Raw genomic sequence first — 25,020 nt, 5'->3', positions numbered from 1 at the left:
GCAGTAATGCTGTGCCTATAAAAAAAGAATATTTGCAGATCAGAGTTGAAATGAGGGGTCCTTGGTGCTCTCTGAGGTTGGTTGTTTTTTTGCAGAGGTTTATGATGTTACCGAGCAGCAGCTGCTGCTGCTGCTGCTGCTGCAAGAAAACAACTAAGCTCAGAGAGGACCAAGAACCCCATAATGCTTTACCTCCTTGAATCTTGGGAATTGCAGTACCAGTGCTGAAGTTGATCCCAATATTATGAGATATAAGGAATACATGGAAAGAAAACCAAAGCATTTGATATTAAATTGTCTATTTTACATACATTTTACTTACTGAATAGATACCTTGTGCTTTGTGAACCATTGTAAGATCACTAAATCATCCACTGAACCTCCCAAAAAGTAGCTAGGGCTGTTCTATGCATTTCTTATTCAACACAGAGGCATTCTTACTCTTTTAATGAGCCCCCTGCTCTTTATACACATTGAATGACACTATGGCAGAGATACAATCTAAACCAAGGTTCTCCAGATCATAAGTTCAAATTACCTACCTTGAAATAATTATAAAGTGGGAAGTATTGATAAACATATACCAAGCTCATTTCTGTTGTAATGGGGAAAAAACTACTTATGATGCTGGACTAAAGCTTCTATCTTGAAGGCTGTAGGCAAGACCCACCCAAATGAACTGACTGAAGAGCAAGTAGGAGTGTAAGCCGCAAGCCTAGACACATGCAACTGGCTGTGGCAGTTACACATTTACTTGTAGGCCCTACCTGCAAGGCAGGCAACATTCAAATATCTACAAGAACACGCATTATCATGACAGGAATGAGCAGAGATTGTCCATGTGCTAACATACCTTCTCAAATACAGGTAGTCCTCGACTTATAACAGCAATTGGAACTAAGATTTCCCCTGCTAAGCAATGCGATCATAAAACATAACCACTTCCCTTAACAAGGGCAATCCCTACAATGCTGATTGCCATTGTTAACTGAATCCCATGGTTATCAGGTGAAGCAGCATCCTACTGGCTTCCCACAACCAAAGTCCATGAGGAAGCCAGCAGGAAGTTGCAAGTCTCAAGCCAACAGACAGGTCAATGGCTGCTACTGGGTGAAGGCAAAGGATGCAGGAGATAGAGAGAGTGTAAGTGGGTGCAAAGGTGTGCATCAGAGGCATCGTGAGGGTCAGGGAGGGGCATGAGGGGATGCAAGAATGCAATGAGGTTCATGACAGGCATGACATCGGTTGATAAAGGGGTACTGTGCAAGAAATGTGGTACAGGTTGGTATGAGGAGAAGTGCAAAAGGCATGGCACAGTTCAGGAAGTGTGCAGAAGGGGTGCATGGGGGTGTGTGAGTTGTTGGCACAGCATGAAATCAAAGGGGCTATGGAATATTATGCAGGTAGGGAAAGTTAACCCCAGCGACTTGGTATCTTCCCTGCAGGATAACAAAAGTTGCAAAAGGTGATCATGTGATCATGGGGCGTTGCAACCAGTCATAAGTGCAAACCAGTTGCCAAACACCCAAATTGTGGTCACATGCCAGTTGGGGGGGAAGAGTCCTAGGATGGCCAGAACTCCAAGGATTAATCATTTGTTCTTTGTTATTGTAACTTCAAATGGTTGCTGAACAAATGATCATAGGTCAAGGACTACCTGTGCTATATCTCTCTGGAGACACCATCAAAGGCTGTCAGCCAAATATGAATATGCAGCTGATTTTAGCAATTTTCCTAAGCCATAACTTTGAGCTGCTTTGTTTCAAACAAGCAGTAACTAAGATAAAACACAGCGGAAATTATTTCACTATGCATTTTTATATTGTTTTCTGGGCAATCAGTAATAATAGCAAAGCCATTCCCACACACTTTGAATGCATGTTGCTCCTTTTCTCAAAGGGAAATGTGAAGCACTTCAAAGCTTAGGCTTTGAACAGGAAACCTTCGAAGAGAGAACCTGTTTAGAACACCTTGATTTTATTTTAATAACAAAGACATTTTTGCCCTACTTCAGCTTTAACCTTGAAAGTAACTAATCTTATGACATTGGTTACTATTTTGGAATACTAAATGTAGGTGTTATATTTCTAATCATCCCAGGCTGCCCAACACACTATAAAAACTCTTTCTAAAAAAGCTCTTTTTATTAAGAGGGAAGGATGTGTGTAATTAAAAGTTATGAGCTTACCTACCTTTTATAGAGCATTAGAGCAGTTTGGAATATTCTCTATTATTTGGCAATGCAGGAAGATGGGATAAAGATTTTATAAGCCAGCACAGATGCTGTATTTTATATATATATATTTTTAAACTAAATATGCCGCCTGTCAAAAGCAATTTAAAATTCGGGTCTCATATATTTTGCATTTGTGGTTACATTATTTCTCAAAGCACTGTTCCAAAACAAAATGTTTATGCTTTGTATAATAAATGGATTCTCATGGATGGAAAAAAGGAAATCCATAAATGGAAATTCATGAGAATCATATATGTTTCCATTGCCCTTGTTAGTGAGATGTAAATCAGTCTATTCTAGTTTTGGACATGTGGGGGAAATAGAATGATGTAATGTTCAAAGAAAGATTGATTAAAAACCAAGGTTGATTTGTCTTGTAATTGACAGGAACTTCCTAGTGAGCTAAGCTGTTAAGAACTGAATCTAACATTTACACTCCAAAATTACCTCAGAAGTAAATTTCACTGAGTTCATATTACTCTGATATTGGTGTACTCAGCCTCATGTTGGTGTAAACAGGACTACAGAAATAATTTGAGATAAAAAAAAACAAATGCCACCAACATTCGCCAAAGTAAAATAAAGCTAGGGGGGTTATGTAAAAGCCCCTGCCAAGTTTATTTATTTACCACTTTTCCATCTGCCCCTCATCCAAGGAATTCAAAGTGATAGGTAAAGAATGGCATTATTGTCCCTCAGATTTGCACAATCACAGTCCTGCAATTGGAGAGGCTGTAAAGAGGAAATTTCTTCAGGCTGTCATGCCAGTTTAGAGCAGTGGTTTTCTCACACCCAAACCTAACTCTACCTGTTCTAGCCAAACTAAAAGGAAGTGGGAATTGGGGCTGCCAAACCTCATGGTATGCTATGAAACCAGTACAAGTAGAGAGCTAGCAGATGCTTTGACACAGCATGCCAAGCTTGCTTAACTGGGTTAGCTCTTGTAAGGCTTTGCATGTTGTGTGAAGCTAGTTAATTGGGTTGGTGTATTGTGTGAATCCAGAAATGGAAACTAGGTTAGGCATGTTGTACGAGGGCAGGGTATCTATGGGGTTTCTTTTAGACAGAAGGATGGCAAATTCATGTTTCTGGGCTGAAACGGATTAATATATGTCTGCTCAATTATCTCTTTGTATACCAGACTTTCTGAAGCTATCATTCTCTCTCTCTCTCTCTCTCTTTCTCCTCAAGTAACAATCCTGCCCACAAATATTATCTAGCTGTGGATCCTGTTTCAGGCTCTCTTTATGTTTCGGATACCAACAGTCGCCGTATTTATAAAGTCAAGAGCCTTACTGGTGCAAAAGACCTGGCTGGTAATTCAGAAGTGGTTGCAGGGACAGGAGAGCAGTGCCTGCCTTTTGATGAGGCCAGATGTGGTGATGGAGGGAAAGCAATAGATGCAACATTAATGAGCCCTCGAGGTAAGGGGCACCACCTGCTGTTGTGTAGCAAATGGCTGATTTGGGTAGCATAATCCAAAAATAAAACATTGGCCCTAGGATTGCAGTTTAAGATTCTGGCTATTCAGACCTTTGGAATTAATGAAAACACTAGAAGAACTGTAAAGAAATACTAAATAAAATAAATTGCTACCTAATGGCCATGTATAAATTCTAGCTTCCAAATTGAATGAATAAATAATTTTAACTTATATTGAAAGTACCGTTATGGTAAGCTTTCCTTAATTGTTCAAACTAAATTTTGTTCCTAGTTCCAAACATATAAGTGATTACCTTGGCTGTTGTAGGCCAAGAATCTTTTTGGATCATTGAGCAAATCACTAGTTTCAAAAGTGTATTTTGGATGCTCTCACAAAACAATCATTTACCCAAAAGCAAACTTAGCAAAAGTTGATTCCCGTACTCTCTGTCACTTCCTACCCCTCTTCTTTATCTTTCTCCAACCTCAGACAGGTAACCATATTTGCAAACAAAATGCTGAGCTGCACACACCTACCATGTTTATTTTTTAACACTACCCATAGGACTTACCAAAGTGTAGAAGCATTCTTGGAAATAAAAGTAATGCTGGAAATGTGTGTTTTTCTTTGCAGAATGTCCTCTTTCCATGTAATTATTTTTAATAAAGAAAAAACAGATCAAAGCAATAGATAAAATTGGGTGGCATAGGGAGCTTGTTGAACACTGAGGAAGATAAAAAGTCTCAGATTCTAGGTAACATTACTGTTTGCTTGGAATATCCCTTTCATATAGGGAAGAATGGCAAAAAGAAATCTGAAGAAGCTTAGGGTGGCATGGTAGCAAATGGCACAGACCGTGGAATTTTCTGAACTTAATATGAAAGCTTTATTCCAATTATGTTTTATTTGAAAGTAGTTTGTACTGTGAAAAAAGAAGAATAAATAACCTTTTTTAAATACAAGGAAAAAGAAAAGAATTCATATTGAATTAGGATTAGAATGGAAATACATTGATAGATATTAAAATAAAAATGTTTATATAATCGACTTTAATACTCTTTTAATTGGCCAAAACTGAAAGAACAAATCATCAAAAGGATAAATTCTCAGGGGAATGGTTGATATATAATGATAGATGATAGATGATGATGTATACAGTATAATCTACTGTAAGTTCTTCAGAAATATTTCAGCAAAAATCTTATTTTTCTTTATGTTTCATGTTGGCAGGTATTGCAGTGGATAAATATGGCCTTATGTACTTTGTTGATGCAACAATGATCAGGAAAGTTGATCAGAATGGTATCATATCAACTCTGCTAGGCTCTAACGACCTAACTGCTGTTCGGCCACTGAGCTGTGATTCCAGCATGGATGTCACCCAGGTAGAATGTTATTTGTTTCTGATAATAAAACAGATGAATAAATGTCTTGTGGTTATCTCCAAGATACACCAGAAGTTTTAGCCTGTTGGGGAAAAAAGTTATTGCTGATTATACAACATATAATATTTAACATAATTAGCAGTACAAAAAAGCCAAGCCTTCTTTGCAGAAGCTTCTATATATGTACAACAGAAAAATAGAACTGTGATACATTAATGTGGTTTAATTAGCTTTGGTTATCCTTTAACTGGAAAGGGGGCAATTAATCTTTTACATAAGCATCCAGAGAGCTGACTGCATGTAGGTTTAATGAATGCTGAAAATAATATTGTCTAAGACAACTGCATACAGCTTTGATTCTTGACTAACTCCGTTAAAACTGGCCAATTATTTGCTGTTCCTCACAAACCTTTGTTCATCAAAAGTTTTGAAAGCAATTGTAATGTGTTGCTTATTCTATAGGTGCGACTGGAATGGCCAACTGATCTCGCTGTCAATCCAATGGATAACTCACTGTATGTTTTGGAGAATAATGTCATTTTGCGAATCACTGAGAACCATCAGGTTAGCATTATTGCTGGTCGTCCAATGCACTGTCAGGTTCCTGGGATAGACTACTCTCTTAGTAAACTGGCCATTCATTCTGCTTTGGAGTCAGCCAGTGCCATTGCCATCTCACATGCTGGCATTCTTTACATCAGTGAAACAGATGAGAAAAAAATTAACCGGCTTCGTCAGGTCACCACGAATGGCGAGATTTGTCTCCTGGCTGGGGCAGCTTCAGACTGTGACTGCAAAAATGACGTCAACTGTAATTGCTATGCTGGGGATGATGCTTATGCAACTGATGCCATCTTAAACACCCCGTCGTCCTTAGCAGTAGCACCAGATGGTACAATTTATATAGCAGACCTTGGAAACATACGCATCAGAGCAGTCAGCAAAAATAAACCAATCCTCAACTCTTTCAACCAATATGAAATTGCTTCGCCAAGAGAGCAGGAGCTGTACATCTTCAACATTGATGGTATCCATCAATATACGCTCAGTCTTGTCACAGGGGAATATCTATATAATTTCACCTATAGTGCTGATAACGATGTGACTGAGTTGGTTGATAATAATGGCAACTCTCTGAAAATTAGGCGGGACACAAATGGAGCTGCACGCCATTTTTTAATGCCTGACAATCAAATTGTGACTCTTGCTGTCAGCACCAACGGTGGTCTCAAAGCAGTGTCAACCCAGACCTTGGAACTTGGATTAATGACATATCATGGAAGCAGTGGTCTCCTGGCAACAAAAAGTGATGAAACGGGATGGACAACCTTTTATGAGTAAGGCTGTTTTTTAGACAAATGTATAGTGCATATTGAGGGACGCGGTGGCTCAGTGGGTTAGGATGCTGAGCTTGTCGATCAGAAGGTCGGCAGTTTGGCGGGTCAAATCCCGAGTGCCGCGTAACAGAGTGAGCGCCTGTTACTCGTCCCACCTTCTGCCAACCTAGCAGTTCGAAAGCACATAAAAATGCAAGTAGAAAAATAGGGACCACTACGGTGGGAAGGTAACAGTGTTCCGTGTGCCTTTGGCGTCTAGTCATGCCGGCCACATGACCACGGAGACGTCCTCGGACAAGCGCTGGCTCTTTGGCTTTGAAACGGAGATGAGCACCGGCCCCTAGAGTCGGAAATGACTAGCACGCATGTGCGGGGGAACCTTTACCTATATCTTTATAGTCCATATTAATTGTCTATCTGAATAATTATATGTCTTCATTAGGAATAAGGTAGTAAGGTGGGTTTTTTTCTTTCCATGCAGGATGGCTCAAATAAGGCAGGTCTGAGTGGTCCCCAAAGGGAACCAGAGCGCTCATTTTTGCAGGCATTCTCTTGTTTACTCTTATTGTGTTATTATGGGTTTGTTTTCATATAGCTTGAATTGTTTTATGGAAAAATAAAAATCAACAGAATCAACGAAGGAGCCAAAGAACGGTAAAACATTGGTAAGAGAACATGCAGTGAATTAACCAGTCCTCTGGTTCCCTCATGGGGGGAAAAATAATACCATTATATTTCATTTATAGCATTTTTATTTATATTAAGAGTGCAGTAATATATGTCTTATAAAAAATAATGCATATAGACCAATTTGATGTAATAGTTAGGCATCAGAATATAAAGCAGACGACTATTAATTCTGGTCCTGCCTTAGGAATGAAAGCCATCTGAGTGAGCCTGAGCCAATCACTCTTTGTCAACCCAAGTCACTTCTCAGGATTGTTACTGTGGAGAAATTAGGATGAGGAAGAAGTATGGGTATGTTTACTGCCTTGAGTTATTTATAAAAATAATAAAGGTGGGATAACAACAATTTTTTTTAAAAAAAAGATGCCACATAGTCTTTACTATGCAACCCAGAGAAAAACAACTTTGAGGTAATTCTGAAAATGGAGCTTGGTAAAAGTGGATGTAATTTTGAGCACTGAAATGCATAAAGTATTTATTGGTTGGTGTCCAGCACTAGTAGGACAAAACTTTCTTAACCTTGTCTGTCAGGATAGAGGATATTTATTTGCCCTATTTATACTGCCTAATAGACTGTGGCTACACCCCAGTAATCTTCCTCCCCACAGGGATTATCAATATTAGTTACTTTTGGAATTCAGGTTGCCCTTCAAATGTCAGGATTGTGGGATGATGTTCTATAAAAGCAGATAAAGCATTAATAAAATTTACCGATTGCTTGTTTTTTGCAAATAGTGAGGAAATCACATCCTAAAATATATATTTTTAAAAAAATCTATCTGACATACTATTTCTAGAGAGTCCAAAAATTGCACCTACTTCAGGAATTAAATGAGAAAGAAAATGTTTTTTCTATATAATTGCAATAGATTAAAGATAAAGTGTGTGTTTTAAAAAAAACTACGCAAGCAAAGCTGGTATTTTTAATTGGCGTTCTGCAAATATTGATGATGAAAAACACTAATTTGCAAAAAGATCATTTCACAGATAGAAATGGATAAAATATTAACATACATATCTATGCTAGTTTTTTAGCCTTCACATAGAGCTTGCACTCAAAAATAAAATAACTACTTGTAAGAAAGACTGCAAACATTATGTGCTAAGAATCAGGCTACACTGATTCTATTTAACTCTATTGCTAAAAGTTCAGACCCACTGTCCAAAGTGGAATATTCTTTTAAGAACAGATTTGCTATAGACAAACTATAGTACATTTGCAGGTTAGGAAATTGTCCATTCTGATGGAAAATCAGATCTACTCACAAGGAGCTTACTGTTTCACATGAGCATTTGTACACTTGGTTCTTCACAATGTTCCAGTCTGAATCTAATGCTAAAATATTGAATTTTTGGGGGGGAAAGGTTATCAGTTTCTTCTTCCCTCTTCTCCTTGGGTTCAGCCATAATAAGATTAGAAGCTTCAGATCCTTAGTTTATCATTGTTGTGGTTGTTAGTTGCGAAGTCATGTCTGACCCATCGCGACCCCATGGACAATGTTCCTCTAGACCTTCCTGTCCTCTACCATCTTCTGGAGTCCATTTAGGCTCACGCCTACTGCTTCAGTGACTTCATCCAGCCACCTCATTCTCTGTTGTCTCCTTCTTCTCTTGCCCTCAATCTTTCCCACTGGCTCTTCTCCAGTGAGTCCTTCCTTCTCATAAGGTGGCCAAAGTATTTGAGTTTTAGCTTCAGGATCTGGCCTTCTAAATAGCAGTCAGGGTTGATCTCCTCTAGGACTGACCGGTTTGATCGCCTTTCAGTCCAAGGGACTCGCAGGAGTCTTCTCCAGCACCATAGTTCATAGTTTATCATTAGATCAGCTTATAATTAATTACATTTGAACCAAAGCAAAATCTATCTAATTTCAATAAGCCAAGATTTTTTAATAAACCAACTTTTTTTTAACTTTTGGCCAGTTTCTTTCAAAAAGTGATGATTTAAACACCAAAATGCAGTGTTTTCTGCCACTTCTCACAGAGAAGTGAGAGGAGAACTATATAGACTTAGTTTGACAATTCTGATCTTAATTATAGTTGTTTTACATGAGACTAAACCAGTCTGTTTACATAACAGTTACCTGAGGAACATGCATCTAAGGACCTTTCTCCATTGCTGAGTTATCTACCCATACCTGATCGGCAGCTATGCTGGTCAATGACTGAAATAAAGTCTTGATTTGACAACTGGCACAATGCTGTTACCTCCAGCTCTTTAGTTAGACAGCAGCCGAATGACAGCCGAATGAGGGGCCAGAGGCATCAGCCAATAAGCACAGATCCCACCCATTACTGGACACTTGGTTTTTGAACCACATTTTACGAAGCAAAATGCAAGAGATTATGTAAACCTTGTGGCTGCTCTTGAATGCAATGCTATTAGATTAAAGAGGGAAACATTGTTTTAGTATTAGCACAGCTAAGTTGTTATGATGTTTGCACTGCTTGGTACAAGAAGTGGGTTCAAGTAGGCAGATCTAGGATATGAGAATTATACTTTTCAGAAGAAATGGCTGTTGCAAATATGTTCTGTGAATGCTGTTTGATGAACTAAAAGAAGCGTTTCTTTCATTTTGACTATTAATGGCTGCCTGGTTCTTTTCTTTAATGTATGACTCTCATACCAAACAAATGTAATTTGAGAGCATAAATAATCGTATGTCTGGTATGATTAAAAAATAGTATTTTCGAAGGCTCTTCTCATTTTTGTTACTTTGATGAAATTTGTCACTGGAGCAGTTGAGCAGTGCCATCTGCAGGTCAGTTTGTAAAATAATACTAAATAGGAGCATAGCTTCCATGGCTCTTACTAATAAAGTTGCAATATATCTTTCAAGAGTAGTAAAGGGGTGACATGGGTAACTTCCCATTATACCTGGGTTGCAAGACTGGCTTATGATGTATCTGTGACATTCATCCAATATAGCACAAAATACTGTTTTTGAACAACAAAGGAGAAGAAAGAAGAATGCATAGATTATGGTTTTCTTTGTTTAGCTTTTATTTGGATATTTTTTTAGCTTTATTAGTTTAGGCATACAGATGTTCAATTCCTCAGCTGTGAGATTATTTAATTTTATTTATTTATTTATTTATTAAAAAAATTATCTAACCACCCATTTCACCAAAAGTGACTCTGGGCAGTGCACAAAAAAAACCTCAATAAAGGTAAATAAAGTGATTTTTTTTAAAATGAGCAGCCAAGATTTACAATTAAAATAATAGTTAGGTAGCAGATTCATGCAGAACACTGGTAAATGGTGTGTGGGTGGGTGTATGTGTGTGCGTTACCTTTAAAAGACACACAAATTGTTAACCTGAAGAATAAGGTGCCAATGAGAAGAATGGATGGCATCTGATTATTATTATTATTATTATTATTATTATTATTATTATTATTATTATTATTATTAAATGTTGAAAAAATTAAATGTAGTTGAGTAAAATTATGCAGGAAAGAATGGCGTAGAGCCTTCCTTTTTGCTTTGGAACAGGAGCAAACCATGTAGTCCTATTGCAGAAATTCTGCCAAGTCCTCTGCAATTTTTCATTCTGAAATGACTATTGGCTCATCCCACTAGCGTAGACATAACTCATGAATCTTTACTAAACATTGCAAGTCTCCGAATAAAACATAGACAAGCATAATATGCATTAGAAACACCCGAAGCAATAATTGTCACATATTTTAGAAATAAACATAATATACTGACTGTGACTATCCCATATGATTCCCTCCTTTAGGAATATACCTTAATCATGGCATTTTAATAGCTCTCTCATGTCTCGTGGCTGCTGATTCCTCCCATGCACTCATCAGATCCCTGCTCCATCATACTTACTGTGCGCAATAAATGCTTTACAGCTGCCTCCTGCCTCAATCCATTGGATAATTAAGTCATATTGTCCAGCTTCTGCTGCAAACTAGTCAGGGAACACTTTTCCCAGCTGATGGCAAGAATTTTTTTTTCAGGTCATCTGCTCTTCCCATATGATATTCAGTCTGTTGTTTCCTTTTCTGTCTGGACAATTCTCTATCCCCATATCTCAAGGAGTTTACACAATTGTATAATTTGCTACTATCTATTATTAGTATGTCATTAATATTTCACTATTTCCCCTCTTTTCCTTCCTTCTTTTCAAAGCTTTATACATACATACATACATACATACTACCCCCAAAATTGCTAAATTGAAAAAGAAATATCAAAATTATTTATTTCTCCTGACAAGAGAGGAATTGCTGGTATTTAAGGTCATTCTCTTGCAAAAATAGCAAATATAGTAGAACTACTTGATCTGAAATACAAAAATATCAATGACCAACAGATGTTAGCAGAGTTGTGTTTTTCTGTGTTGCCTTTTACTGTCTAGTGGTCATCTGGAATTTTGGGGTACCAGTTTTAGTCACCCTATTATTTACCTCTGCATTTCAAAAAATTGTTATGTGAGCTTATATCTCAAGTCACTTTATTGGTTCCATACATTTCCTATATAACACTAAATCCTAGTGAGGAAAAAGACCAGGGACTATAGAATTGCAGCCTTTGGTTATTATTTAGCGCTCTAATATTGTATCCTTTAAAGGGCCTTTGGAGCCATTGGATGAATCAGTGACCAAGGCCCTTAGGCAGATGAGTGTTCCCCTTCCACCATTTATAGGGTATTGACAGCAAAAAAAGGGGCATTCTAAAGGCAGCTTTGGATAATAATAATAATAATAATAATAATAATAATAATAATAATAATAATAACAACAACAACAACAACAACAACAACAATAACAACAACAACTATATTGTCACTTTGAATATACACCAATCGGCATACCTCAAAATGAAATTTTGTTGCATACAGCTTTCAAAGGGTCACCACCTCCGATATATGCTCCTTGTTCGTGGCCAGCTCAAGTTACATATCTTCCATTTTAGTCTCTATGTTTTGTCAGCATGGTTTTGGTTCTGCCTGCCTAGTTGAATTGCTTGTGAAATAATTGAACCTATTTGCAAGATGGATATACTGTATGAAATACTGACGGCCTATGTTTAAAAGAAGAAAGGAATGAATGTCTGGTATGGGGAAGATTGCTATATTTATTTTGAGATGTAAAAAGAACAAATAATGGAAGAATGGGAGATGTGATTACATTTTGTAAATATATCAGAAGGGTTCAATAATAATTTTCCAGGGATGATTATTTGGGGGAAAAAAGAAATTCCCAAAGATATCTAGCTCCAGTAAATCATCTTTTTGATCATACATCCAATTTTCTTTGGTTTGTGAACTTAATAGTGTATTCTTAATATTGTGTAATTTTTTGATACTAAAGATTTTATTCCAATTATTTGTCTTTGATTAATAGATTTGTTTCATTATCTGTTTAATATTTGTTTTAAAGTCCAGGTAGTGCATGTATGATTTAGCTCAGATTCAGCCATTTATATGAGATTTCTCTTCTTCTTCTTCTTTTTTCTTTTTTTTTTAGTTATGACCATGAAGGACGCCTTACCAATGTAACTCGCCCTACCGGTGTAGTAACCAGCCTTCATCGTGAAATGGAAAAGTCTATTACTATAGATATTGAAAACTCCAACCGTGATGATGATGTCACAGTAATTACCAATCTCTCCTCTGTGGAGGCATCCTACACAGTTGTTCAAGGTACAGAGATACACTTCCCACAGACTTTACACAGTTTGTATAAGTAACAATAAGAGAAATATAACCAACAGCAGAAGAGAAATATACTGAAATTGCCCAACAGCCAGTGGGCAAATGTTTAAGTAACCCTTGGTCTGCTTAAAAGCTTGATATTTCTAACTTTTATTTAATATTAATTCAAAGATCATCATTATTTCTTGGTTCAGAAGACTTCCCTTCATTCCTGCCACCTTTTGTAGAAGAGCATGGCAATACCTGTTCTGTTTCAGTACAAATGTAGTTGTACTCCTTTGCCAACTAAAGCCAAATACAAGCAAAGCAAGCAAGCAAACAAAAATATGGTTCTATTTCACATCATTTCTTTCCTAGGAAGAACTGTCAGTCTCATGGACTTTTTCCAAGGGCTGTAAATGCAACCATTTTTATTTATTTTTAATATGTTTAATGTACAGCAAGTTTTGCAGCTGTAGAATTAAGGCACATATTTTTTATACTTACTTTGTCAATGTCAAAGGTATAAGGTTTCTCCTATGCTCATTTTCAGAAATTGATAAATCAAATTCATAGAAATTATTGTTCATTTGGGGCCCTTCCTCAGGAAGTGATCTTTGAAGGCCTCTGATCTTAATAGCAGAGAAATAGCTTACAATCCCATCCATGATATTTAATTGCAGCAGTAACAGTAGTGGGATTAACCTCTAGCTTCTATGGAAAAACCATTTTAATTGTTTTATTTTTAGGCAATTTCAAATGCTAAATAACTTAATAATCATGGCAGTAATTAAAGGATTACAAAACCAATGGAGCCAATTTTATGTTTCATATTGTCAGGTTCTAGTTTCACCAATTGAAAGAGGAGGAAGGGACGAAGTGTGTCCTAGAAATGTAAACTTCACTGTCCATTCCAGCTGAAGCATCTACTGTATTTCCACATAAGGCCAACACCCAATTTTATTGTTGATTACATGATTGACATTTACTCCATTTCAATCACTAAAGCCAATATGAGTTACTCAAGCCAATTATCCATGCGCTCTATTAGCATCTCCATCTAAATAATATTCTATAATGTTTGAAATACAGAATCCTGTTTTTTCCAGTGTTTCAACTGTCTTATTTCTTTGAAGAGGAGATTGCAGTTTTATCCTCTATTCACCTTTAATCTTAATAATTTACTTGCCTATTATTTGTTAGATCTGCTGAAAAAATTATTCCAGCTAAGACCGATCATTGAGGAAATAGTCCACTTTTTCATTACAATTTATCAATATCCTGATGATATCCTAAAAGAACTGGGTGACAGAGAGTTGATCAGTATAACTAAATGGGAAATATGTTCTGTTCATTTCAATTGCTAAATTACTTTGTGAAATTTCCATGCGTGCCCTGGCTGACGTTTCTTGTTTGACAAATCAACATATTACTACTATATGACAAATGATAGACTCTTTTTGTGTTGCACCTGTATGCTTGGCTTCTCTTGACTGCTTTCCTGTCTAAATCAAATCTCATATAGATTATCTTCCTTTCAACAACAAATGCCTTTTCAGCATTCAACTTAAAATTCTATGGAGACTAAATGTAGATAATGTGTCTGAAATTCATTACAGATTTTTTAATATTATTGGCATGAGAATAAACAATAACATCATCATTTGATCATCAGTCAAAACATCTTTTGATAGAAATGGTCTTTTTCTTCTTCCAAAAATCCTATCGTTTTATGTACCCAGACAAAAAATTATTTAGGACATAGGGGTCTTAAAATGAAATCAGAATTACTGTACATTAAAGTTATTTTGAATGAGGCTTGCACAAGTTGCCAAAATTTGAAAAAGCTTTGCATGGAGAAAGTATGCTCTAATGCAATTGTCACACACTATTCATTACTTTCTTTCTCATAATTAGAGATCTGTGGCAATTTTTGACCTTTAACATTCCAAATGCAGAAATCTCTAGTATTTTGTAATCAAATAAGCTTCTTGACCCATGTCAGTGTTTCTTTAGGTCACATTTCTGTCTGTGACTCTAGAAAAACATAAAGTCTCCAGCCTGATTTTAACAGCTATCAAAAGATTCATGATCTCAGGGATTACTTGCCTGGTCTGTAGGCACCATCTTGTTTTCTCTATGTCCTATTCCTATTCTAGTTCTACTTGTAACATGATACAAAATAGAAACTTGTTACTTCCAGTTTAAAATTTCTTGGATTATCTTTGAAATAATGCCTTTTTTACAATTGAACTATATCACTACCCAGAGTTATATATACCACTACCTAGAGTTATATATACATTTTCTAAACCAATCATCAGAATTTTTCCATATGGAGAGACAACTGAAGTCGGTTAAAGATATCCATTGACATTTTTCATTGGTTAATTCAAATATTTCACCTATTTCAAGTTTTGTCTCTCTGCATCAATACAAACAAATCATATCAATTGTCCACTCAGTGTGCTCAGTTTACAGGTGAAATTCTTGGTTGTGTATGCTGTGCGCCTTGTCTAGTTCTGAATCAAATAGAAGAGAATAATAACTTTATTGTCATTTTAAATGTACGCTAATCAGCATACATTAAAATGAGATTTCGTTGCATACAGCTCTCAAGGGGTAACCATCTCCAATATATACTGCATAAACATGACAAAAAATAAATAATAAAATAAATTATGCATATACCCAATACACACACACACATATGTGTGTCCCAGAGAAACAATACAGTCTAGTTCAGATATAAAGAAAGTCAGTTGTACAGGTGATTGAGTGAGGTTCCTGAAACTCTTTTCAATCAATTTATTTAGTGGATATTAAATCATTAGAAAACTACCTATTATGTCAGCCAATGTGCATTCCTGTAAAATAAGTGATTTTATTGTGGTAGAAACTATTTTGGTGACTTTATTCTTACTAGTGAAAATTTCAAGACAACTGTTATGATTTTATAGAAAGAGAATTGCTTAGTTATTTACACATTTATAACCCATCACAAATATGGACTTGTTGCAGCTTTCACAATATGAAAAGTTTGTTAGAACATACACAGTATCCTGAACCTAAAAAAAATCATAAATCAATAGATCATCTTAACAACAGTCGCAAGGACAAAACACCTCTAATATTCTCAGAACCTAAAGAAGTGGTTCATAATTGGGCCTTTACATATTACTGTATTATTCCATTTTTTATTTTCTAGAATCCTTTCCTATATCAACATATGTATGTATATAAACTCAGGATACCAAAGCAAATTTTCTGCAATAAGAAAGAATGGGATTTCCCCTTCTTTAAGCAACAACTCACATTTTCAAAGAATAGTTTTCTCACATACAGTATATATTTCCCTATCTGTCTCATTCCATTGTTATTGTATAAATTCTTGCTAAATCAGGTCCATCTACTATGCACACCAAAAACATCATATATTTATTATATAAACTGGGCACAGTTCTTCATCCCAGAGCATGAATATTAAATATCACTCCTTGGAAGATTTATATGGCTTTGTGAAAAAAAATTAAGCAATTCTTCTCAAGCAGATTGCAACAAGGAAATCCTATGCTCCTCACTCCATAACCTCAGTATACTGAATCCTGAGCTACATTTGTTATGTACATATTTAAAGGTTCTATTATCCCTTTGCAAATTTACTTATCTGGTTTGCATCTTCAGTTACAATCTTTGTAATTCCCTTATTGATTTGTTTTGAACTGTTTCCTTAAAATTGTTAGAAAATTGTTATTTCCTGTGATAGTTGCTCAACAGTCCTGAAGATGTATGAATACAAAACCAATTACACCCAGAGCTGCATGTATTTGCATTATTTATCATTTAAGGCAGTCTTTTAATTATGATTAATTCAGTTACAGTAGAAGGACTGAAAACCATGTAATCTGAGCACATGCTGCCAAGATGAGGCAGAACAAAAGGTTGTGTTTTTATATATATAAAGAAAATCTTATTAGCCCTGTTGAGCCAAAATGATGAGAATTTAAATTCATTATATGAAGTTAACAAATTAAGAAGGATAAATAGTTGATGCTATCATAATAAGCATCAAAGGACCCTATTTGCCTTTTTGCTTTCTTCAGAGCAATCTGTAATTATAGGGAGCTGATTTCATCCAATTTGCTACTGTTAGTAAAATCTTCCATCTGCAAAGTCCGCATGCAAAGTTTGATGCTGTCTTCAGTAAAACTATACTTCAAGACTGTTAGCCTGGCAATTTTTCATATATGTGCTTTTACAAAGATCTGAAAAAGGACATCTAAAAGAACACTAGAGTTGTTTGTAGTCAGATAACTCCTTCTAAAGGTGTCTTTTATTTTCCATTTTTTATTATTGTAGTTGTGTAGGGTATTCTGTTTTCTGGGATCTCTATTCTTAAAAATTCCCATGGCATGGTTGGTACAGAAATAGAAACCTTGTGACATAGATAATGACAAAAGAAATCACTTGTATTCTTGTTTCTTCTCTGTATTAACTCTTGCCTAGGCACATTAAAGAGCCCATTTTCTGGCAATATGTTTGCTCAAGAGACATTTGCCAAGAGAACCATCTTAGTCGTTCTGTTTGGAGGTAATTAAATTTCTCAACTTAAGAAGACAAGTTTAAATGTAATCACTGGCAAAGCTCTCCAAAGAAGATAATGGAAACCTTAAAGAAATTATCCAATGCTGCCTATGCAGTGTGACACTGTTAACTAAACTAGAATGAAAAGACTTTTGCAGATGATTGTTTTAAAATTTAAAATAGTGCCATTAAAATAAATATTGTCATGGGACAATAACCTCCTCACAAACCAGATTTTTCATTTCTCTCTAACAGGTGATATATATATATATATATATATATATATATATATATATATATATATATATATATATATATATATATATATATATATATATATATATGAGGGACGCAGTGGCTCAGTGGGTTAGGACGCTGAACTTTCAGAAGGTCGGCAGTTTGGCGGGTCGAATCCCGAGTGCTGCGTAACAGAGTGAGCGCCTGTTACTCGTCCCAGCTTCTGCCAACCTAGCAGTTTGAAAGCACGTAAAAATGCAAGTAGAAAAATAGGGACCACTCCAGTGGGAAGGTAACAGCGCTCCGTGCGCCTTTGGCGTCTAGTCATGCCGGCCACATGACCACGGAGACGTCCTCGGACAAGCGCTGGCTCTTCGGCTTTGAAACAGAGATGAGCACCGGCCCCTAGAGTCGGAAACGACTAGCACGCATGTGCGGGGGAACCATATATATATATATATATCTGCTGTCTACTATCTTGCCGGAGTTTCCTTTTTACTATTCTGAAAACTAGATCAGCCAGTCAAGAATATAACAGTCATAAATATCAAGTTTTATTTTTTGAAACTTCTGCCAGTCAATAAAAAGCCAGATGTCAGGCTGGCTAGTAATGTTTCTTTAAGGCAGAATGAAAAGTGACACTCATACAAAAGATTGACTCTGGCAGCTCATTCTGTGTGAGCATCATGCCTTAAGTACTGAAACCTAATCTATAACTGAGCTATATATCTGTTAAGGGAGCACTGAAGGCAGTATAGAAAGAACAGAGACAAATCTGTCTTTTGTCTAAAAAAAGCTACTTCTTTTGATATTTCTGGGTTGAATAGATATCTTGCTGACCCAACACTTCAATTAAATCATTTGCCACCAACTTTTTTTCAAATTATATATGTATTCACAATTTTGCAAAAAAAATAATTATAATAATCAATTGATATGTGATTTACCACTAAGGAGCAAACAGAAAATTTAATTCTAATAACCTGATATGCCTTTAGGCTTCAAATATTTCATCGTATTTCTCGCTACATAAATCAATAACATTGGAAATATCTGCCTTACCTAAACAGAAATAGTAATTGTAGGAATATGTCATCTGACAGCTAGAGAGAGAGATCATGAAAACCTTGCTAGTTAGGTAAAACATTTATTTGTAAGATTTACAGAATATTTCTTTTCTTCCCAATGATTGATCCAGATCAAGTGAGAAACAGCTATCAGCTCTACAGTAATGGCACCCTGCGAGTGATGTATGCAAATGGGATGAGTATTAGTTTCCACAGTGAACCACATGTCCTAGCTGGGACTGTCACCCCAGTAATAGGACGATGCAATATTTCACTGCCAATGGAAAACGGCTTAAATTCAATAGAGTGGCGCCTCAGAAAGGAGCAAATTAAAGGAAAAGTTACTGTGTTTGGAAGAAAGCTCAGGGTAAGTCCTATAATCAATTTGTTTCTCAAATTATTCTTTTCAAGTACAGGTTACAGCTTTTTTCAAAATCTGAAAGCATGTCAGATATTATTTGTTCAGAAAACTAGATGACTTCTCTGAGACATATGAAGAAGCAGATCCAGGCCTTCCACTACAGAGAATCCATGATCACATGTGGGATTTTAGACCAAATGTATAAAGACGGAACATTCGTCCATTTTGCTCTTATCTTACACATCACCTTGTAAAATCCTCCTTTCTTTCCCATTCATCCTACTGGGCTATAGTAGTCCTGTATAACTGAACCTAGCTAGAAAAGGAAAGCTCTTACCAAGGGAAAAGGATGGGCCAGTGGCTCACTGCCCTTTGAGTTGTGGAAATGGTTATAAATGAATAACATAAATAATTCTTTAAATGCTGGTGAGGAACCCCTTCATCCCCCAGCATGAGAAAGATATGCGTTAAGGAATTCTGAAGAAACAGGCTTATATAAATGTATATAAAGCATATCTATACTGTTTTTCAGATATACTGACTTCCAAAGCGACTTCACAATTGTGAAATGATACAGTATCAATAAAAATAAAAACGGTGTAACGAAGGACATCTAGCAGTTAAATCTCAAAAAAAAAAGTTGAAAATTTAAAAAGTGTTCACTCTAAGATTCTATCCTAAAATACATCCAGACTCCAAGTCGACTTTTGCCCACATCTGACATTGTTGCTGCCTTCATAGCAGACAGCCAATAAAACTGTTGCAACTTTGGCCAGCTACTATAACAATTCCTATTGGGGTGTTCACTGTTTGAATACTCATTTCACTTTTCCTTACTAGCTAATTACAGTTTCCAGTATGTGGGCTCTTGCTTAATGATTGGAGGTGCATTCCTGAAAGAGCAGTCAAAGAAACCGGTGTCACTTGTCCATATTAGTTCAATCATGCTGGTATTAGTTCAGGATCTATATTGCTACGATGTTATATAATATTGCAATTGTGACCATATGACTTGCCTTTGGTTGATCTGAATTTCCAAAGAAAAGGAATTGCATAAAGAAAGAGATCTGGTTGTGGTATATGATAATGCAGTAACCAAGATATAAAGTGGAGGCATGACTTTGAAAGCTGATTGCCATATTTGATTGTGCATTGCCAGAGTTTAGACTTGGAGCAATGAAAATAAAGCAGGAGTCAAATCAGATCGCCAAACTACTTCAGTAATGTTGTAAATAACAAATGGAGAATGGCTCTCACACAATAAGGTATATATATATTTATATTCTCTGAATATCTGTCATCTCCAAAGAAATCCAATAATCAGAGATGGAATAAGAATAAAATGTGGCGACAAATTTCTCTGCTACTTACCAATGTAGAATTCAAAGCATCATATATGTTGCTTTTCAAATTTCATTGAGTGATGCCCAGCATTACCTTTAAAAAAAAATAAGCAACTGTTCCAGTTTTCCTAAGTTGTGTTTTCTAAGAAATATTTGTGTACTTTATTAAGATATGTTTCAAAGTATACTCCAAAAGCCTTTTTTATGTTTACTGGCACACAAGAATGTTGGTGGTAGTACAAGTCTCATTATTGTCATGTTTGTTTTGGTGTTGACTGAGTCCAAACCAACTCTGGGTGACATACAAGACAAAGAAAATAGGATAAAATTCAGATAGTCCTCGACTTAAGACCACAATTGTACCCAAAAGTTGTGTTGCTAAGTGAGACATTTGTTAAGTGAGTTTTCCCCTTATGTGATCTTTTCTTGCCACATTTGTTAAGTGAATCACTGCAGTTGTTAACTTAGTCAACATGGTTGTTAAGTGAATCTTCGCTTCTCCATTGACTTGCTTGTCAGAAGGTCACAGTAACCTTCTGACACATTAACTGTGGGACACTGCAGCCATCCTAAATATGAGTCAGTTGCCAAGCGTGTCAATTTTGATCACGGGACCCTGGGGATGCTGCAACAGTTGTAAGTGTGAAAAACTGTTGTAAGTCACTTTTTTCAATACTATTGTAACTTTGAACCATCACTAAATGAACTGTTGTAAATTGAAGACTGCCTATGCAACAAGGTAAGCGGTCCTTCAACTATCCAGGCCCTATGCTAGGTAGGATTCTATAGGTGATAATCAGCACCTTCACTTGTACCCAAAAGCATACTGGCAACCAGTGTGGTTTGCAAGGCAGTGGGATTAAATGGCCCACCAAAGCCAGCCTACCACTGCCCACTCTGTTACATTCTGGTCCAATTAAAGTTTCTGAGTGATCTTCAAAGGCAACCCTATGTAATGCAATAGTTAAGGTATGAGGTGATGTGGGTAAGTTTGGAGGGCTGTCCATTCCAGGAAGGGACACAGCTGGCACCTGAAATGGAGCTGTGCAAAGGCCTTCTGTGAATGTTCAGTCATGGCTAAATTGAAGGTCATATAATTCTTACAGTTTGTAGCAGTAGAAGTGAAACTATGAAGACATTTGGGATTCAATCATAAATGTCTTCATTTCAAGCATATATAACTGATGGGTGTAAAATGCTGCACTTGAGAAGCTAATTATTAAGAGAAGCCACTTTAGGCTGGGGTTTTTTTTCATCCATGAAATCAGCTATTCTCAAATAACAAGTGAAAGCCTTAAATAAATGTCCTGGCACAAAGTAGTAAAATCTTAATAGAGTCACTTGCAGTAATTAGCAAAGTTAAATGTATTTGTCTTACAGCTGATTTCTTCCCAGGCTTAAGGTTTCCAATTTTTCTCTTTCTTTTTTTCTCTCTTTTTTTCACTTTCTTTTTTTCCTTTTTTGCACATGTAAATCCAATTCAACTTCATCTTTCAACACCTCAGTATTTAATTGTTTTGTGTTAGTTCCTATTACAGTAATCACATATGCATTTAGCTCTTTTAAATGAAAATCACTGCGAGATTATAACAGGTTGAATGGACTAAAAGTACAATTTGAAAACAAGAGGGAAAGCACTGAATGTATTTGCATCTGATTTCTGTTAACTCAGGTTTGTTTATATAAAAAAGTGGATGAAATGAAGGCAAATGTATTGAGATCACAGTACATGAGAAGATGGGGATTGTACTACCATTCTAGTTTCTCACATGCATATCTGTACTAATCCCCAAATGGAAAATGCTGTTGAGGCCTTACAATGGCAGGAGATGTCACTGTATTCGTATAAACATTGTAAGATGAATTTCAAGAAACGAATGCTAACTAATAAATAAAAGCAGAGTTTGCAAAATTCTATGCTTAAAAAGTAGCATTTGCTTATTTTAATTTTTGCCAGATTTTTAATGGATAGATAGGTTGGATGTGAACTAATTAAATAAGTGTAGAGGCTTATAAGGGACGCGGTGGCTCAGTGGGTTAGGACGCTGAGCTTGTCGATCAGAAGGTCGGCAGTTTGGCGGGTCGAATCCCGAGTGCTGCGTAACAGAATGAGTGCCTGTTACTCGTCCCAGCTTCTGCCAACCTAGCAGTTCGAAAGCACGTAAAAAATGCAAGTAGAAAAATAGGGACCACTACAGTGGGAAGGTAACAGCGTTCCGTGCGCCTTTGGCATCTAGTCATGCCGGCCACATGACCACGGAGACATCCTCGGACAAGCGCTGGCTCTTCGGCTTTGAAACAGAGATGAGCACCGGCCCCTAGAGTCGGAAACGACTAGCACGCATGTGCGAGGGAACCTTTACCTTTACCTTACCTAGAGGCTTATAACATTTGCAGAATTAAAAAAGAAAAAGAATTCTCAAGCTTCCTATAGTTTTACTATCTTTTGAATTGGAAGTTCTTGCTTCTGAACCTTGATGTACAGAGTTTTTAGATGGTAAGAGTAAACAAGCATACTTTCAAAATTATTTATATCTATATTAAATTATACATTGGTATAGTTTGCTCAAGTATCAGAAGTGCATATTGTTGTTATTCGCAATTAATGCATTTTTTTTATTGAAAAGTTTTAAAATACAGTTTTCCTTTAAAAAACCCCCCTTCCCCCTCCCTACTACCCCCCCTACCTCCCCCCAACCTCCCTCCTTCCCCCTCTCCCTCCACCCCCCCCCCTCCCCCCCGACTTCCCAGAGCTAAATACAAGGTATATATATATAAAAAGGCAATCATAAACAACCATATACTAACAACTATAAATTCTAAAATCCATCACTCTCTAGCTTATATAGGATAAGACACACCTTAACAATATTAAATATATATAAAAAACTAGAATAAAAAAAGAAAAAAAAACGAAAGAAGACTTATTCGAATGCTACATAAAACTTCTTAACCCTATACTTGTTCTGGATAAACTCAATCCATTTTCTCCATTCCATAATATAACGTTCTTGCGAATGATCTTTCAAATAGGCCGAAATCTTCGCCATCTCTGCCAGGTCGGAAACCTTTAAAGTCCACTCTTCTACGGTCGGCAGTTCCTCTTTCTTCCAATATTGGCCTATCAAAAGTCTTGCCGCCGTGATTAAGTTCAACATCAGCTTGGTGTCCACAACTGTAACGTCTGCAATTATTCCCAACAAAAAAAGTTGCGGACAAAACTTTATCCTCTGTTTAAAAATCTTCTGCATATTCCACCAGACTTTTATCCAAAAAGCCTTAACCTTCTTACATGTCCACCATATGTGAAAATATGTTGCATCTTCATCACCACACCTCCAACATTTAGGCTGATAATTCGGATACATACTTGCAAGCTTTTTAGGATCTAAATGCCATCTATAAAACATTTTGTAAAAGTTCTCTCTTAGATTTTGAGCTTGGGTAAATTTTACGTTCCTCACCCAAATCTTTTCCCACGTGTCCATTGTAATAACTTCCTGGATGTTTTGGGCCCATTTTATCATACAATCCTTTACAAGCTCTGTTTCCGAGTCAATCTCTATCAATGCAAGATATATCCGTTTAATATGTGCTGGTCCCTGATTTCTAATTTGCTTTATCAAATTTTCATCAGACATTGTAAATCCATTTTTCTGGTCTTCTTTCCACCTGGCCCGTAATTGAATATATTGAAACCAAGTTTGAACAACCTTCTCTTCTCACAAGAGGCTATATGATTTCAAACACCAAACATTCCTTTCCAGGCTTAAAATTTCCTTGTACGTAGTCACATCATGTTTGAAACCAGCATGTATATTTTCTATTGCGTGTTTTGGAATTGCCCACAATGGTATCTTGCTGCTTAACTTATGTCTATACTTCTTCCAAACTCTCAGCAATGCCTGTCTTAAAATATGCATCCTAAACACAGTATCTACCTTCTTATCATACAACAAATATGCATGCCAGCCAAACAACAAATCATGGCCCTCAAGATTTAATAACCTCAGTTGCGTCAAGTTAATTCAATCGCTTATTCCTACTAATGCAGCAGCTTCATAGTATAATTTAAAATTAGGCAATTTAAGGCCACCTCTCTCACGAGTATCCTGCATAATCTTAAGTTTAACTCGTGGCTTTTTCCCTGCCCACACAAATTTATTGATACCACGCTGCCATTCCTCCAAGTTAGAGTCTTTCTTAAGAATCGGTATCATTTGAAATAAAAATAAAAATTTGGGCAGGACATTCATTTTCACTGCTGCAATCCGTCCCAACAAAGACAATTGCAATTTTTGCCAACTCTCCAATTCTTTTTGAATTTTCCCCCATAGTTTTTCATAATTATTTTTATATAGCTTTGTATTAGAGGGCGACAAAATCACCCCCAGATATTTAACCCTTTTAACAATCTCAAATCCAGTTAATCCTTCTAAGAAAGCCTTCTGTGAAACTGTCATATTTCTAGCCAAAATTTTAGTTTTCTGTGTATTTACTTTAAATCCAGAAACCTTCCCATATTGTGTTATTATCTCCATCAGGTCCACAACAGAGTTCTCTGGCTGGGTCACTGTAACAACCAGATCATCTGCAAATGCTCTCAATCTATAGTCCTGATCTCCAACTTGTATCCCCTTAATTTTTTCCGAGTTCCGAATCTTAACCAATAATATCTCTAATGTTAACACAAATAACAAGGGCGATA

At 36.3% G+C, this 25,020-nt stretch overlaps 1 protein-coding gene across 5 annotated transcripts in view; it reads left to right on the top strand.

Moving 5' to 3' along the window:
- Window positions 1-25,020, top strand: part of TENM2 (teneurin transmembrane protein 2) — a gene marked incomplete at its 5' end in the record, with an annotated part of 931,826 nt that overhangs the window by 868,677 nt on the left and 38,129 nt on the right. For 4 of the 5 annotated variants that reach the window (XM_083351308.1, XM_083351307.1, XM_083351306.1 and 1 more), the window contains 5 exons: window positions 3,389-3,660; window positions 4,890-5,044; window positions 5,507-6,381; window positions 12,554-12,729; window positions 18,740-18,975. In XM_083351308.1, the coding sequence (XP_083207434.1) occupies window positions 3,389-3,660; window positions 4,890-5,044; window positions 5,507-6,381; window positions 12,554-12,729; window positions 18,740-18,975 (1,714 nt within the window). The remainder of the gene's footprint in view (window positions 1-3,388; window positions 3,661-4,889; window positions 5,045-5,506; window positions 6,382-12,553; window positions 12,730-18,739; window positions 18,976-25,020) is intronic. The other variant, XM_083351310.1, reaches the window with a different exon arrangement.

The sequence above is a fragment of the Vipera ursinii genome, assembly GCF_947247035.1.
Source record: "Vipera ursinii genome assembly, chromosome: 2".
In the NCBI taxonomy this organism is placed as follows: domain Eukaryota; kingdom Metazoa; phylum Chordata; class Lepidosauria; order Squamata; family Viperidae; genus Vipera; species Vipera ursinii.
The sequence above is the reverse complement of the archived record's forward strand: the minus strand, read 5'-3'. Positions and strand labels throughout refer to the sequence as shown.